The sequence below is a fragment of the Pollachius pollachius genome, assembly GCF_949987615.1.
Source record: "Pollachius pollachius genome assembly, chromosome: 2".
NCBI classification, from domain to species: Eukaryota; Metazoa; Chordata; class Actinopteri; order Gadiformes; family Gadidae; genus Pollachius; species Pollachius pollachius.
This window is the reverse complement of record NC_136935.1, coordinates 11312221-11331118: the sequence shown is the minus strand read 5'-3', so window position 1 is coordinate 11331118 and position 18898 is coordinate 11312221. Positions and strand designations below refer to the sequence as shown.

Here is an 18898-nt window from a genome sequence, read left to right as displayed (position 1 = left end):
CCCGAGGTGATCAGACTTTCATTCTGATCAGAATGCATTTGAGTGTGGACAGCATGCTGGCCTCGTCATCAAAACCCAGATCTACAGGGAGCCAGACAGGATTCTCCTCTGTCTCCTGAGCAGGTATACTCTCCAAAACACACTGGGAGTCACCGGTGAACCAGTCTTTATTTAGGGGTCACATTGTTAATTCAGAGTGTGAAAATCGGTTGAATATCCAATATCTTTCTAACAGAAAAAAAAACGTTCAAACTGCATAAGCTGCTATTTATTTTGATACACCGCCAGAGCAGTGCTATGCTCCTATATATTTGACTTCCACAAATTTGATACAGCCTCTCAACGACGATGCAGTATTGAATGCATGACGCTATTTCGGCAGATTTATTTAACCAGGACTTTGTTTTGTGTCAAAGTGAAATCCCAACACAGATCCTGCCACAGAGTTTGCATTAAATGTCAAGTGTGGACGTCAGACTTATGTTCCCATCTGTTGAATTTGATCACAAAAGTGGCATTAAACCGTCAAGTCTCACGAGGCCGAGAGTATCAGCTGCAATGCCGCCTTGGGAAATTGTGATTTGTTAAAACAAATCTGACTCCATCTTGCAAACATCTGTCTACATCTTATAAACAGATATTTACGAGAAATCTGGCGATAAAAGTTAAACTTTGGCATCTATAAAAAATAGATCCATGAAATCTATGATCCTCAGAGATGGCCCAAAAGGCATTCCCAGTGGTTAACTTTCACAACATGAAGCGCATAAAATAATATATGCTAGGTTAGCAAATGGGCACTAAAACTCAACGCACACACACAAACACACACACCCATAAGGGCCTGTGCTCAAATGAAGTGCCCGCCCCAAGTAATATATGATTGGTGGCCTGAAAAGGAGCGTTAGTGACGACCAGAGCCTTTCTGAAAAGTTTAGATATTTTCAACTACAAGCGCTGGGAGCGGCCACACAAAAAAATGGCAGAGCGCTCTAAAAATAAAAGAACCGCCGGATGCAGCGTTCTCTAAAGGAAGCGGTCGCAGATGGCCACGTACACTCTCTCCTCAATGGGAACGGAAAATAACGCTATGCAGGACACGGGCCCTAAGATATGATTTCAGAAATCGAGCCTGGCTGAAAAAGATCTGAGAAGAAGTGGGAATTGCAGGACAACCTATCCTTCACTGGCAGGCACGGAACAGATGAAACACAAAACACAAAACAAGGGTAAAAAAACAGAATAACATCGCCTTCAAAGGGGTCTCACTCTCTTTCCTCCCTCTCTCTCTCTTTACATCTCTACCTCACTCATGTCTAGGGGTGTGCAAAGGAAGCGGTACTGCTGGAATGAGCCCCCCCCTATCCCTGGAAGGCCGGCGAAAGCCGGCTCTAACTGGTGCATTGTTGTTTGAAAGAGCCGGCACGAGGGTTTGATAATGGCAGCCAGCGAGTGCCTCCTCGTATCATCAGACACAACGCTCCTCAGTGACAACGAACTGAAAAGTATCAAAGCCCGTCCTTATAAGAGAAGGGAAGAATCCTTACATGTAAGCATGTAAGTTTGGAGTGTGACTGTTTGAGGTTGTGGACAGGTGTCTTTTATACTGATAAGGAGTTCAAATAGGTGCCATTAATACAGGTAACGAGTGGAGGACAGAGGAGCCTCCTAAAGAAGAAGTTACAGGTCTGTGACAGCCAGAAATCTTGCTGGTTTGTAGGTGACCAAATACTTATTTTCCACCATAATTTGCAAATAAATTCTTTAAAAATCAGACAATGTGATTTTCTAGATTTTTTTTTTTCATTTTGTCTCTCATAGCTGAGGTATACCTATGATGAAAATTACAGGCCTCTCTCATCTTTTTAAGTGGGAGAACTTGCACAATTGGTGGCTGACTAAATACTTTTTTGCCCCACTGTATATATATATATATATATATATATATATATATATATAATGAATGAGGAAATATTCACACTAACATGCAGATGACAAGGTGCGTGCAGGCATATACGCATACATTTATTCAAGTCTACACACAATGACAATCAAAAATTGGAATCATATAAGCCGTTTTTTTGTGGGGGTGGATTAAGCTGTTAATCTTTTGAAAGAGTTGGCAAACAAGCCATAGAAAACCCTTACACAATTGTGGCTGGAAACAAAAAGAGATGCCACTCAGTGCCGGTAAAGTGAATGCACAGTCGCTGTTCTGTTTAGATAAGGCTTCAATTCAAGCTTTAAATCACAAGCATTCCTCCTACAAGTATAGTCCTTTTGACCCTGGAGGCACTGATGTTAACAAAAGGTCGTTTAAGGACATGTCTGCGGTTTATTTGGGGCATGAAAATAAAAACATAGCATTGGCAATATAAACAGGCCCAATATGAAAAAAGCAATCCTATACAATAAGGAAAGGTGGACGGTCGATTTACAGGCACTTTCTTGAGGTCAAGCATGAGGCAGGTTTTGTGGAAGTGGCTCTGAAACACTGGACCACAGTTTGGCGCGACATACATCACGGTCATTATTGACGGTGTGCCCCCACCGCGGTTTGTCCCTGAACCCGCCGGACGTGTCTCACATGTCAATGTCGCCATTCCCACAACAACATTTTATTTATATGTTTTTTTATTTTGTTGCTGCTGGTAATACACTTGCAGCAGCAGAGTTGACGAGCAGCATTGTAAAACTGAGAGGGAGGGAATGGGGGGGGGAGAGGATGGGAGAGATGGGAGGAGGGTGAGGAGGAGAGAAAATGGAAAAGAGGGATGGGATGGGATTGAGGGGATGGGGGAAGAGTAGTGAGGTGGAGAGGAGAGTGAGGAGAGAGGGAGGAAGGGGGGGAGAGAAGGGAGAGCAGAGGGAGAGGGAGGGGAGGCATTATCTAGGGATGGAGGGAAGAGAGAGGTGGGGGAGGGAGAGAGTGTAACAAGGGAGGATGGGGGTGGGGGGGGGGGGGGGGGGGGGGGGCGGTGGGGGGAAACAGGGGGGAGTAGGGAGGGGACAGAAGCTGAATACTAAACAGCCCGTCCCAGAAGTGATGGGAAAAGGACAACATCCTGAGGGGCGTGTGTGCAGGCGCCTACATGTGAGGCTGCACGCGTGCATGCCTGCGTGTGACTGTTTCTGTGCGTGTGTGTGTGTGTGTGCATATGCGTGTGTGAGTGTGCATATCCCTCACCGTGATGCGGACCGTCACGGTGGCCTGTCCCGGGGGCATGACTCCCCCCTGGTCCACCGCTTCCACCTGGAAGGTGTAGGACGTGCCCATGCCCATGGCGGCCAGGTCCTCGAAGTCCAGCGTCTGCAGCATGGACACGTTGCCCGAGATGGGGTCCACGGCGAACAGCAGGCGTGCCGACCCCGTCCTGATGCGGAACGTGATGTTGGAAAACAGGTCCGCGTCCAGGGCCTGGCCAGAGGGAGAGGGAGGTGGGTGTGAGAGGGCCAGCGTCATGACGAACGTGTCCCCTGGAGCCATGGGACTGGTGTGCCCGTATCGGGATGGCTTCCTGTGTCCTTGTAAACGGATTGCATGCGGTGTGGCTGGATTTTGAATGCTGCGATTGCAGCAAGCCCACACACATGTAGGTAGATACACACACACACACACACACACACACACACACATACATACACACACACACACACACACACACACACAAGTGCAGGCAGACACACACATGCAGATACACACACACACACACACAGTAATACACAAATACACACCCAGAGACATACACACACACACACACACACACACACACACACACACACACACGCTCATACACAAATGAAGATGAAAACACAAACACACCTATATTCACACATAGATAAAGAGGCAGAAACACAGACACACACACAAAGACACGCACACATTGTGTGTTCAGCCCGGCACATTGTAAGGCAGCTAAATGAGTCATGGCCCTCTCCTGAAAGTTTTCCCCGTGCCTTTGTGAAGTTTGTTTTGCAGCCAAGCCACTGATACAAACATCCAGACATGAGTGAGGAACAGATCCGACCGAGGAGCTGCAGCAGCCGCACAAAGAGAGATGGCGTTTCACTTCGCCCCCGATAACGGCTGTCAAAGGCTTTTCTCCCTGCCCCCCCAATCCCTCCCCATGTACCAACCTTCCCGCAACCCTCACCCATACCCCCCCCCCCCCCCCCCCCCCACACACACACACACACCCATCACGCCCTCCACCCACCTCCCTTCTTACTTTATTCTCCTCTTCACTGAGATGTCATTCACATTAAATGGCAACAATTACACCCCCTTCCCCTGTCTCTGTTCTCTTCTTCTGCGCTTTTGTTGTGTATAAGTAGCAGGGCATGTCCCTGCCCTCCTCCAACCCCTGGTATGTGTAACAATGGATGCCCACACGACACCTCTAATAGGTTGCTGTCTGAAACCTCAACCTAAGCATCACAATAAGGGCCTACTGGGGTACTTTTGATTTGAGCGTTATGTCAATGTTTGTCGGAATTTGAGCGTCTTCACACACAAAAAAAAAAGGAAACCTTCCTCTTCCTCTGTGTGGTGATCTGAAAATAGGGGGGAGGACACTGCAATGGAAATGTGCCATGGCACTCTTTGCCCATCCTTCATCTTTTATCAGTAATGCTGCCACATTTTGTGTGTTTTTGTTCATTCAATGAACAGCAGAATGACATGAAATATATATATTTATATATTTTTTATTTGTATTATTAACATTAATTCATTATTACTTGTACGATTGAATGTTTTGTACTATATTCTAATTAAACACTTAGGTTTTAGTCATTACACCATTTGTTTTGTGCATAGCAGGCATTGCTCAAGCATACTGCTTAACTGTCGCCTGGGATTCAAACCCCCTAACCGGTGGACTGACCTATCTCTGTATTAACATGTCTGCCTTCGTATTATGTCTGGTTTATCATAGCACGTCCAGCAAGGGGATAGGTCTCCATCTCAAGCCTCCCCTCCCAAGGTCCCCCCCCCCCTCAATCCCTCCTCTGGAACGAGAGGTGTTTCCGAGGCGGCTTGACGGCTCAAGAGTTAGAGGCTGCAGCAGCCATCTCATTTACATACAGGGCCCGAGCCGGGGCCTTGAGAGACCGCTGTTGTGGTGAGAGGCTATATAAATAAACATAAATTAACTTGACTTTAAAACCTCCCCACACCCACGTACAAATCCACCTTGAGGAGTGGGACATTTTTAAAACAGAATGCCGAAAAAAGTCCCAGACAGTAAAAATAGATTCTTTTTTTTATTATGCAGACTTTAATTGTGTGTCTCAGCGGCCGGAAGCTACAATGCTCCTGGAAACAAAAAGACGAGCGGTTATTGAATGGAGGGAGATAAGAAAGTCCGCAACATGCAGATCGACATGCATGTCAGACAGACAGACAGTCAGGCAGATGGACGGGCAGGAAGACGGAGGAAGGGAAAAACATTAAAGACTTTTCCAGATTGGAATGCAAGTGAAAACAAGAAAGATAACTCGAAAGATAAGCCAACAGGCAGACAAGCAGATGAAGAGGGATTGAGGTAGTGGCAGTGAGAGAGAGTCGTGACAGAGATGGAACTATTTTGATTGGATCTGCCGACCAGACAAAGATACTGAAAACAATAGTCCCAGCAGTTCCACTAGTCCCATCAGCCACACTAGTCCCATCAGTCTCAACAGTCACAACAGTCACAACTGTCATGGCATTCACAACTGTCATAACAGTCACGGCAGTCATAACAGTCACAACAGTCCAAACAGTCACAACAGCCCAAAGTCGCATTAGTCACAGCAGTCAAAACAGTCACAGCAGCCCAAACAGTCCCAAAAGTGACAACTATCACAACAGTCAGAATGATCACAACCGTCACAGCAGTCATAACACTAACGTCACCAAATCAACAACAGCCCTAACTGTCCCACTAGCTACAACAGGCACGCCTTCACAACCCTCATAAGACTCCCAAACGTCACCAAAGTCCAACACAGGTCCGACCCGCCCAGTCCCCCCTCGCTCACGGCGGTGTGCCTACTCCAACAGGCAGACGGCGCTTGCGTGCCTAGTACTCACGCTGAGCTGCAGCACCACCGTGCCCACGGGGGTGTTCTCGGGCACGCTGACCACGTATGCCGGCTGGGAGAACACGGGGCTGTTGTCGTCGATGTCCTCCAGCCGCACCGTCAGCACGACAGTGGTGCGCCGGGGGTCCACCGCGCCGTCCGACGCCTCCACCACCAGCTCGTACTCGCCGGTCAGCTCGCGGTCCAGGGGCGCCGCCGTGAAGATGCTGCCGTTAGCGTTGACGCTGAAGAGGTTGGGGTGATTGACGATGCGGTAGCGCACCTGGCCGTTCTGGCCCTTGTCGGGGTCCGTGGCCTGGGTGGGAGAGATGTGAGATGGACGGATGGAAGGGAGGGAGTTAGTAAAGCTCTGTTCATACAGCACTTTTAAAGCAGTGATACAGTGCTTCAAAATAAAATATGGGATCTGTAGGAAGCTTGCCTATAAGGATTGGGGGTTAGGAGCAGCTTAAAGCGGACCAAGGATTCAGCAAATCTGATAGATTGGGGAAGACGGTTCAAGAAGGTCTTTCTTCTGCCTCTCTCCCTCTGTTTCTGGATCTTTCTCAATCACACTCATCCTTTAGTCTCCCTCCCTCCCTCTTTCCAATTCTCTCTCTCTCTCTCAGTCTCTGTGGTTCTTGCTCTCTCTCACTCCATCGTTCTCCCTCCCTCCCTCCTTCTCTACCTCCCTCCCCCCTCTCCGTCCCCTGTCTTGCTCTCACGCTCAGCTAGTAGACCATGGCATTAACACTGCCAGGGTTAGAAGGGTAAAATTCCCACTGGGGCCACCCAAGCACATAACGCATGCACTCAAAAAGATTGACTCTTTGGAAACAATCAGCAACCATATGGCACATTTGGCCCTCAGTTCATATTTGGACATATGGACCACTTGGCTTAAAATGGCTAGATTGGCCGACAAAGCGCCAAGCCATTCAACTGCACATCTATATTAAATCCAAGATTGAAACATTAATGAGCAAACAGATGACCGACAGACGTGGTGGAAGACTAATTGACCATTCGTCAGCTTTATGTAGCGCGGCCCCACAGTTATGGCATTACCATCGCTTCCTTCATGGCTCCGGAGCCTAACATCTTATACAATCAGAGGCATTGTTCGAGGGCATCCATATAACATGGTAGTCACTGAAAGCGCTGTTTCCCTCGAGGCAGATATCAGCTCTTTTTTGACTGGGAATGATCTATTACACGATCCATTATGGCTAAGCTCTGTCTTCACGCAACGGCTTTACATCATCGCACCCCACCCCTCCATCATCCCTCCCCCCCTCCACCCCAGCTCCCTTCAAGGACAATAAAACTCGAGTCAGCTGAACAGAGTTTACATATATCAAGCTCATTTCCGCCTCTTTATAACCAGGATTAGCCCTTTTTTGTTGCAGACCGGCGACAGATCATTGGCAGGTTGCAAAGGACACTGAGTCTTTTCCTGAAAACGCTGCAGTTCATCAAAGGGGGGAAATCCTTGCAGAACACCAAATTATATTCTAATGGCATGCACTTGGTTCTGGAAATAATGAAATAAATCAGAACATCAGACATGAAAAGCCGTTGCGTTGCACACCGCGCCTCCGTGTGACAATCCTGCAGAGTTGAAGAAAAAGTGAGTTGCCTCTTTGGTTTTGAGGGCTCATTAGTATTCCGGTTTGTGTGTGAGTGTGTGGGTGTGTGTGTGTGTGTGTGTGTGTATGGGGGGGGGGGGGGGGGGGGTGAGCATGTCTAGGTTAGTCTGTGCCTGCTTGTTTGTGTGAGTGTATGTATGTGTGTTTTAGTCTGTGTGTGTGGTGGTTTGTGCACTGTGACTGACTGTAGGTTCTCCAACAGCCAGTAAAGATTGAGACCGATTTTAGTTGTAATTAAACAGTTCCTGGGAGCAAGAGCGACGGAGAGAGAGAGAGAGAGAGAGAGAGAGAGAGAGAGAGAGAGAGAGGAGAGAGAAACAAAAAAAATAAAGAAAACAAGAAAGAAAGTCACTGCTTTATCTTGATTGTCAATGTTCCAAGACAAATGTAGGTAGATTAAAAGACAGCAAGAGTTAAAGGTACATATTCAGTCACTAATACTTAGTGTAACGATTCCCAGGGCAGAAAGTAATTGGTTTGATCCCTAATGTGTCCTGTTAATGTTATGCTTTCTTGAGAAAGATGCCAAACCTTCTACTTAATCACGTATATCTAAAATTAACTGTCTGTTTGGAGATAACCCAAAATAACCTGATAAATACCATTTCACCAAAAAATAGAACAGATCTAAAATAATTTTCAGAAGGAAGGTTGCATCACTAACCACACATGATGATTTGTTGTCAATAGATTCACATGGATGACTGTGCCCTTTGAGTCACATTATATAACCCCATTCCCTCTCTGGGTCTCGGCATTTGAGGTATCCTTTGATTTATTCATAGCCAGTTAATCAATTAATGATGGCACATTTTTCTATAACCTATTTTGCACCTAGGCAGTGCTGCTCCTGGCTTTTAACTGCATTCCCTTAAAGGAAAACATTCATCCTGGGTTGGATTAATTAAAGGATCAAGTATAATTTAACAACCGTAACAGTTATACAAACAGAGCCGACTTAACTAACGAAGGGACTTAATCCAACCCATCCATGTGAATACACTTAAGCATCCACTTTAAGGTGAAGAACCATATCTTACTAGCTGGGCAGGGTAGGCGGTGAAGCAGAATAAACTGTTTCCCCTCACTATAAAATGTATTCCTGAATCCCAAGCCACTAATAAGAACTACTGATGGGGCCATGAGGCAAATACAATGTTCTAATTACAGTTGTAGTGTAATAATATGTACTTTCCATAATGAGGGAGCTCAGCAAACAAGAACTGCGGGAGCCATATTGGAAACCCTTTGTGTAACAACAACAATTCATTTTTGTTTTCTCTCCTTCTGCTTCTCTTTCTTATTCTTCTTCTCGCCCTCACAAGTTCTTCAACTCTCACAAGTTGCCATCTCTGCTACAGAAACCTGGCAACTTGGCAGGTAAGTGGGCAATGTCACCCGCAACTCTAGACAACATGGGTGCCATAACCAGCATTTTTCATATAGCTCTATTCATAACGCCCTAGAGTACATTGGGGTGTGGCAAGTGCAATCAAGCTAGGTCTGCCATATTGAATTATCCACTCTTTTGAATGTAGTCTAAAACATTTTTTTGCAAATGCTTGTCTATCTATACTATTGTGTCTTGCATTCTGCTATTCCAAAGAGGATGACACTTGTGTTGTAGAATAAAAACTTTGGAAAGTGTTGGGCAATAATAATACTTTTAATGGCACTTTACTCATCCTGCTTTTTAGCAAATTGATTTAGAAATGTAACTCACATCATATTTGCAAATAGCCCTTAAATGTGTTTTCTTTCTAATTTATTAGATATAACACTTCGCCATTTGTTATTGCTTGGAGCTGTAATTTGACTTGTATAATTGTCTGTATCAATTGTGCTCGACAAAACGGAGATAGCCATGATCTCAGATATTTAATATTAATAATAAAGTTGTAACTTCCAAAGCAGTGTGGAATTTTAATGAAATTATTCATCAATGAAACAACAGGGTGTAGGAAGAGCATGATAAGGAATTGCCCTTAATAAAGGCCAATAAAGCAGATTCAACTAAAGGCATGCTAACGACTGCTTCAATAAAACAACATGAAGCAGAAAAAACAACTCAATCATAATCTGTTTGTCCTCTAATCACTTGCTGTTGTTGTGCGTGGATTACCCAACACCCGAGCTAAGTGTACTGCTGTATTGCTCTATCACAGGGCTTAATATAGGCACAGCAGGCTGCATGCAAATTCCTCCCATAAGCACATGCAGCAGCCCTGTCAACTGTGGATGCCAAGTAAACAGTGTCGTAGTGTATGCAAGTGTGTGTGTGTGTGTGTGTGTGTGTGTGTGTGTGTGTGTGTGTGTGTGTGAGAGAGTGTGTGTGGAATATGAACAGGTGTGACACATTTCCAATTAGGGCCAGAGTGATAATCCATAAGGCGGTTCCATTAAGCTACTTAACGGCGTAATGTAGTTGCAGTGCAGGCGTCTTTGCGTCAACCAGCACCTGCAGCATGTAGCCCGTTAAGACTGCTGCCATAGAGCCAGCATCCCTGCACCCCGGCTATCAGGAAATGAACACTGATATGCGATCTGCACTCGAGTGCAGGGGAGAAAACACATTACCACTTGGATCAAAGTTGACGTAGAATGTGTGTGTTGTTTAGAGATGATAAGGTGATAAAATGTAAAAGCTTTCTGAATCTGAAAGTCTTCCGTGTGATATTAAGCAGAGTCAATATATGTTGGGGGGGCCGCTCTGTGACACTATTGTAATTGATTTTCAAATTCACATTCATTGTATTTCAAATGTTGCAAAAAGAAAAGCTGCTTGTTGTCCCTTTGTATCTATTCGGCACACAAGCTTGACTCTAATACATTCTATTATAGATAATAAAATGAATACAACTAAATTGTTTGAGGGATCAAAGAAAATAGCACAACCCACCGCAAGCATAGACCATGAACACAGTCCATGTCAGCCAGTTTTCAAAAATCTTCAAAGCGTTCCGATTTCGTCTTAGTGTAAAGGTTTTTCTCAGGAGGACGTAGACAGAGAACCAGTTAAGGGTTGGCTCCGCACCAAGCCGTGAATCGAAACATGATTGGCAGGAGATGGAAAGTGGGCTTAGACCCAAAGTCCATTTAAGTAACGAAACCACTGACTTATCTTCTCAGGAGAGTGAGTGCTGTCACATTAAATCTCTGAGATCCACGGGGGGATAAACTTCAGTCTTCGGTTGTTTACACTATAATGTCCAAACTCAGTTCAAAAACAGCGTTGTGTTGTGATGTGAGGCCTGATTGGTTGATGGAACACAGATGTACTAAAAATTATCCAAAGCAATCAACCGTACTGTACGGAGCAAATTAAAGGCCATTCTCTTAATAATGACCTCCGTCCGAGCCGTAATACCGATGTACATATCAGTTGTATGGACTCCTTAATGAGTTACCGGTATCGTGAATCAAAAAAGGGGCAAGAATCCAAAGCGGACGTGATGAAGGACTGATGCCTTATTGTCGGGAAAGAAATTAAAAGGCTATAAATTAAAAACAGATAGCAGGAGCCATGCATCCCCTTTTCCAACTGCAACACGTGTGTATTCGCACACTCTGCCTGCATTTCGTTGTGATTGATGCAGGATGCAAACATCCGCCCCATTAATTTACAACAGTAATTAGAAAAGTCTGGCTGTCCACTGGAGCCGAACCAGAGCTAGTCAACAGGGGCGTCGCTTCGGGTGACAAATCTCCTCTAGGACCTCCCTGTTGGTAGTCCTCGGCAGTTACTGGAGGTCCCTTCAACGACACATTACGTCGTCACTCAGAGGCCCACGCCCTTGGATCAGGAAGGCAAAATGGTTATATAGAGGAGCTCTAATAACAAAGGGTGTAATAAGGTGGAGGAGCTGAAGGTAGTTTTGTCATCCTTAAGCAAGATGCCTAACCGTTTTCTGAATTAAATATATAACCACTACTAGCAACAATGTACCGACCAGTCTCTGTATTCAGTGTCTTATCCCTTACCTGCTCCTAAGTGACCTGTCTCTGTAGTGTCCGACCGCAACCTGCTCCTAAATGACCTGTCTCTGTATTCACTGTCTAACCCCCTACCAGCTCCTTGATGAGCTGTCTCTGTATTCACTGTCCAACCCGCTATCTGCTCCTTAATGACCCGTCTCTGCACTGTCCAACCCCTACCTGCTCCTTAATGCTCTGTCTCTGTATTCCCTGTCCAACCCGCTACCTGATCCTTAATGACATGTATCGGAATCCACTGTAAGTCGCTTTGGATAAAAATGCCTGCTCAATGCTTGAATAGCAAAGTGTGTGCTTGACAGGGCGTAAGCTGCTTACAAGAATAAAGATAAAGGGAAATGCTTTGCGCGTATGGAACTACTCACCCTAACTTGTCCCACAAACAAGCCAGCTTCCTCCTCCCGGACTGTCAGATTGGTGGGCAGGGTGGGATCGAAGAAGGGGTCGTTGTCGTTGACATCAGTGACCACGATGCTCACGGTGGTGGTGGACGTCTTCAAGGAGGACAGCGGGAAAGGGAGAGCACATGGTTTTGCACTGGCACACAAGATGACTATTTACACACACATGTGCACTTACACAACAATCAATAGAATAGTTTTTTTCTTGCTTCAACAACTTGAGTTGAGTGTTTTTGTTTATAACCGGCCTGTCTATGATCAGCTGCTTTAACCCGTTTCTTGTTGCAGCTGAGTCATTACGTAAAGCGGTAAATAGGAAGCCCAGCGCATCCCTCCCCGCTGCCAATTGTATTAATTGATGATTTACGGGAGGCGGGGGGCATACCTGTTTACTGCCATTAACCTTCAAACAATGACACCGCCACATTGTGCGCCTTCAAACACAGCGCATATAAATCAACATGCAGGGTAGAGCTGAATACGCATAAATTCCTATAATCCCCCGGCTTGCCAGATGAGGCTGTGTGTGCACAGGAGTGTAAATTGGCTCCTTTGGGGAGGAGGTGGCGGTGGTGGTGGGAAGGGAACACTGCGGGTGGGTGGTGGAGGGGGCTGAGGCATCGGCCTACGCTAGATAAACACTTCCCAGAAGACAATTGTTTGAAGTTGCCATGGCAGATGCGGGGGCGTTTTGGAGGCATGCCACGCAAGGGGCAAACGACCCAGTTAATGTAACCTTCATGTGATGATTCTCCGGGGGAAGCCGGAGCCATTGTTGTGATCTCTGTTCTGCCTTCAGAGACGCACATAATACGCTCTGTCGCGGATGAGCTGCCCCGGAAACAACACATGTTGAGCGCACTCACGCGCTGAACCGCGCCTGTCAGCACCGTGATTACTACCGCCACCTCAAACCTCATCAACACTACCGGAACCCCCCATCACTTCCATCATCAGCAGCGCTGACAACACCATCAACACTATAACCCCCTCCACCACCACCACCCTCTCCTCCATCATCATCATCATCATCATCATCATCACTATAACCCCCACCACCACCCCTTCCTCCAACACCATCATCCTCACTCATTCATTCCAACACCACCACTACCGCCTCCAATAGCATTTTCCATATCATAACCCCTAACACCTCTGTCCTCACACCAACACTGCCAAAGCCCCACTCACAACCTATACACCTCTGCCAACATCATCTCCGTCATCATCAGCCCCTCCAACACCATCACCGCTAACATCCCCACTACCAACAGGTCCAAAACAATCACCACTACTCACTCCACACTCACCATCACCACCATAAACATCATCATCATCACCACAAGCTCAAGAACCCTCATCATCTCTGTCATAATCATCACTACCACCCCCCGCATCACCACCTCTACCAACAATAATACCTCTACCACCGTCATCACTTCAACCACAACCTCCAACTCCATCGCAAACGGCAACACTACCGCGTCGTACCAAGTGGGTGCAGTTACCATCACGTACAACACCACCTCCTCCACTGCTGCCACCACTGACACAATGACCACCAACCCCTCTAATACCAACACCATCATCTCCCACCAAAAGCCCCAGCATGACTTCATGAGCATAATTCCTCCAACCAATTTGACTGTCTCTTACACTTGACCCATGTGTACCTCATCAAAGGCCGGATTCCTGCTGCTTTGGCAGTGAAAAAAACTAAGAGGACGACCTGTATGCGCAACCGCGAGATGAGCTTGATTAATGAGCAAGGATTATTAATTTATCACAGGGAAGACACGGCTCTTTGATCTCCCCTCCACATGCTCCTACAGCCCCCAGAGAAAGGACAAGCCAGTCTAGGGCCAGGGAGTTCTGCTGATGAAAACAGTGTCTTGCGCTTCTGTGATGGATTGGTTCGAAGAGGGTATAGAGGTTGTGCTGTGGGTGGTGAAAGTGGTGGTGCTGGTGATGGTGATGGTGGTGGTGGTGGTGGTGGTGGTGCTGGTAGCAGTGGTTACGTTGGTGGTGGTGGAGAAGGTGGTGTTGGTGGTGGGGGCTTGAACAAGTTTATCTGGTGGAGCTGAATCAACACAGGCGCTAACCCTTTTTTAATTCAAACTGTCATACTTGCACTACGTGGTGAAATATTTCTTTGTGTGTGCAAAGGTGTGCAGATGTTTGTGTAGCTCTGAGATAATGTTATACGTGTGCCTGTGTGTGTGTGTTTCTGCGTGCGTGCATGAATGAGTGCATGCGTCTTATGTGTGAGAGGGAGATATATAGAGAGAAGGAGAGCGAGAGAGGGAGAGAGAGAGAAAGGAAGAGGGAGAGATAAGTTATGACAACATTCAAGGAGTTGCTTTCTCTCACATCTGAGGTTCCTATGGTTACCGCTCTATTTAAATGGCATCTCAGCTGCCCCCCACCACTCTTTACTTCTCCTTTCTGCCCCCTGCCCCCCCCCCACACACACACACACCTACCAATACAGACACTTGGAGAATCAGCATAGAGGTAACAGGCTCTTGAGTTCCAGAGCCCAGAAGTCAAATGAATCTCTTGACTCCATGATTCAGCGTGGTCAGTTGTTCCTACGTAGCCATTTTATAAAACTGTCAACGTTTTCTTCATAAACCATGTCAAATTCCTGCATCGACAGCCTTAAAGAGGATTTATAGTTTCTGTGTAGCTTGGTGCGTGTTGGTGCCGGAGATGACGTCATTATGTGCCTTGTGTTTGTTGTGCTTTATATACGCCATCTTTGACCGGGAGGGTTTTGGAAGAGCGTTGAATTTTCTAATGACTTGTACAAGTGAAACCAAAGGGATTAACATCCTCTGTTTTTCTATTTTTATACTGCTATGAAATTAGTGAAATCAAGTAAGACAGGCCAGGGAACCTTTAGATATATCGGGTGAACTTCACATTGAAGTTAACATGAGAGATTATTTTTAAATACACACAGACAACAGATTTTCTGGCAGATGAACACCTTTGTCTGAACTCAATCCATCATATCTGAAAACGAAAAAGTGACTTATTCATCCTATCCAAAAATATACCTTCCTGTTTGAGCAATTAACTTGCCCTTGATCATTATTCTTCGGAATAAACTTTATATTTTTATATTACATTTGTTTTATATTAATTGATGTACATATATATATATATATATATATATATATATATATATATATGTGTTTATACTTGAAGTGTTCATCTAGTTCATCTCAGCACGTAGATTTACACAAGCCTCCTGTAATCATTGACAAACTGCTGCTGTTCAGCAAATATAAGCGGATAAGCCATGTTCAATAAATGCACGAATGCCTTGCATAAATCGTCTCTGCTTTACACTATTAGTTTCCTGAAAAACAACAGCCTGTGCAGCAGGTTATTTCAAATGACAAATAGCATGACTATAGACACACACAAACACACATAGACACACACACATACCACACACTGAAACTCGTCGGCCCATGCACAAAAAAACACTAACACACTTCTCAAGATAGGTACCCTGTGTAGCAGTATTTATGGTTATGCCAGCGCACTTCGTGGCCAATCAGCAATCAGTGTGGGTTCTGCGACAGTTAATCAGCTAATGTTCATTACCAATACAGCATACACTCACGGTACAGTATTAAAGGAGCAGAACTGCCTCCCAGCCAGCCCTGAACAACAGACATCTACAGTGGCGCACCAGCCGCGCTTGAGTCTGATTCAATTAGGGTGATTTATACTATTCCTGGCCACATTCCCTGAGAGGTATAGTGCGTCCATCTTAACTGTTGCTGTGAGGCTACCTATGCTAACACGATAACACTCAAAGGCAGCTCTGAGGAATGGAAAGGCACGTTAGCATGTGGTTAATGGGAATTTCAGGGTGGAAGTGATGTGTTATGCACAAATAGTAATAGACAGAGCTTTTCTGTGTGTCTACCTATGCTAAAACACAAGCACTCAGCGACAGTTCGAGAGAATGGAAACAAACAAGAGCATGCTGCTAATGGTGACATAAGGTTGGCGATGGTGGTTGTGATGGTAAAGGGGGAAGGTAGTGGTGCTGGAGGCGATGGTTATGGTTGTGGAGGTGGTGGCGATGGTGCTGGGATAGGTGGTGGAGGAGGTTTTGGAGGGGATGGAGGTGAGGTTGGTTGCGAAGGTGGTGGTGATGGTGGAGGTGCAGGCGGTGGAGGTGAAAGTTGTGAGGGAGGGAGTAGATGCAGGACTGTTGGTTTTATGCACACGTAACAATAGTAAGAAAGAATTTGTCTGAATTCTTAAATCTATGAAAGCTGCTAGTAAAAAACATTAAACATAGATGAGTCTCCAACGGTGCATTAACTTCCACCTAAATGCTCACTTTAGCAGGCATTGTGCTGACACTAAGCTACGAAAGACATTGTTTTGTGTTTTTTTAAAACATGAAATAATGATGCAGACACGACATACCAACCGAGACAAAACAAGCACAACTTGTACCCTTTGCAAATTGATCTGCGACTGAGATCTCTTATCATGCAGACAAGATCCACTTGTCTTTCTAGGTACACTCCATGTAAGCTTGATAGCCACTTTAACTTCTCGCTATAAGGAAGGATGCAATTATAATACCGCACAACTGATACTATATATTTTATCATTGAAATATGTTAAAGATCCCATGGCATGAAAACGACATGGAGGAGAATGGGATTGTTCCCCGCGATTGTTGACAGCGATTGTCTCCCGCTTCAGCCGCGCTTCCCGCTGCCCCCTGCCGAGAGACCACTGCATCGGTGCTGCCCACTACCCACTGCAGGAGACGGTGGTGCCTAAGAGCTGCCCGCTGCCCGCTGCCGAGGTGGTAAGGCTCCGGCGGGAGACAATCGTGGTCAACAACCGCGGGCAACAATCCCTTTCTCATCCATGTCGTGGTTCAGTCTACTTGGAAGAACCAGATACGTTGGAGAACCCGACGTAGTCGTTTGAGATTCATAATATCGTCTGGAGAAGCACAAAGCTTTTGGCCGTGATAATATATATATTATATGATATAGATATCTATGTATAATATGATATTATTTACATATAGAGCTCCAGGACTCCCGCCGGAGCACCCGGAGTGTTCGAATATTTACAGAAGACGGCCAAAGGCTGTGTGTGCCTCGCCATTGCGATACATCCACTGTAAACAGAGCGCATGGTACCGTGGCCGCAAGCTGCTCAGGGCCACACCCCCAACCTCCTCCTTGACCCACCTCTCTACTCCTCATTTGCATAAAGCTACAGACACCGAAACGGCGCGTTTGGGGAAAGCTCAATGTGCGACTGGCTCGTAGTGGCTGTAATTCTGCACCACGGCTGAATTTCGGGAACGTCTTCAAATACTATGTTATGGGCCCACTAAAATCTATATTAAAGCATCCATAAAGTAGCATTCCATGGGACCTTTAAGAAGGGAGCCATGAAGGAACAGTGAATTTCTATTAATAAAATCAAACGTTTGATAGCACTGTGGTAGAAACGAAGGCTGTTGACCTTCCTGATCACGGGACCTCCCGTTCTGTTTTGCTACGCAGTTCAGTCTGGACCTCTGGCCGCACATAGTTTTGGTGAAATTGCAATCTATGGGGGCCATTCGGGGACTGTGTCGTGGTTGAAGAAGTAACCAGGTCAATCAGGGACAGCACAGGAGCTGATGACGTCAAACTCATGTCATCGCTGGCCAAACAGTAATGGTGTCTCTCGGAGCAACGAGCGGCCATGTTTATTTTTAGAGTAAACACAGCCATAAGAGCAGTTATGACAGAAATAGACTGAATAACAACTATTAAACAAGAACAAGGGTATGCACTACTGGGGTATCTCATAGAAAATACAAATTTGCCGTTCTTCCTCATCCCGTGTATCCACTCGAACGGCTCGCTGATGGCGGCACATGTGTTGTTACCCTGAGTGTCTGAAGGAGCTTGTTTGTCAAGTGCTCCCGCCCACTGACATCAATGTGGCCAACTAGAGGGCCAGACTTACCGGTGTGAAAAGGCCCGAACAGAATAGCCTAGTGTAATGTATGGTGATGTGATGATATGTTGATTATTAAAGAGGCTACCAGCTACCAGCTACCAACTGGTATCACAAGGTCCAACATCATTAAACCACTCAAGCATGTACACCTAAAAAAGTTGTAAATTATCCTTTTCACAAGTCACAAACAAACCATTGACAGGTTAATATCCCTGAAGACGCTCTACTTTAATGCCAGAACGAGTGAGGAAGAGATGATGTTTGTCTCACCCCACCGAGGTTTCCATCGGAGGCGGTGACGATCAGGAGGTACCGGTCAGTGGTCTCTCTGTCCAGAGGCTGGTCCAGGAGGAGGAGTCCGATCCTGGGGTGGGACGACAGAAAAAACACCTTGGTTATCATGTCATTGGCGGGCCGAAGCCCTTGATCAAAGCCGGTCTCCGCCTGCACAGTTTCAAGACCAGAGGCAAAGCATGGGAGAATATTGTTGTTTGCTTTACAGGCAGGAATCGGCCTCAGCTGGATTCATACATCGACTATTAAAAAAAAAGCTATGATCTCTTAAGGCCGACCAACTCGCTGTATCTCCTGACTGCAACATGAGCATCTCTGATCGCTTTGAAGACCATTTTCATTTCTATTTCTACAGTCTCTGGTCAGCAAACAGAAGACATGACTCCTTGTCTCATCGTTTCGATTCAATCTTTTCCCCGCTTTCCATCCTTCAAATCAACAGCTTTGAGTGAAACAATAATAAATCAGAACCACAAGGGCTTT

At 45.9% G+C, this 18898-nt stretch overlaps 1 protein-coding gene across 1 annotated transcript in view; it reads right to left on the bottom strand.

Annotated features, from left to right (window-relative positions):
• LOC307070571 (protocadherin-15-like) overlaps window positions 1-18898 on the bottom strand; it is a gene marked incomplete at its 5' end in the record, with an annotated part of 157721 nt that overhangs the window by 75269 nt on the left and 63554 nt on the right. The window contains 4 exons of the mRNA XM_079729078.1: window positions 3188-3418; window positions 6077-6382; window positions 12074-12202; window positions 18392-18485. Of these exons, the coding sequence (XP_079585204.1) occupies window positions 3188-3418; window positions 6077-6382; window positions 12074-12202; window positions 18392-18485 (760 nt within the window). The remainder of the gene's footprint in view (window positions 1-3187; window positions 3419-6076; window positions 6383-12073; window positions 12203-18391; window positions 18486-18898) is intronic.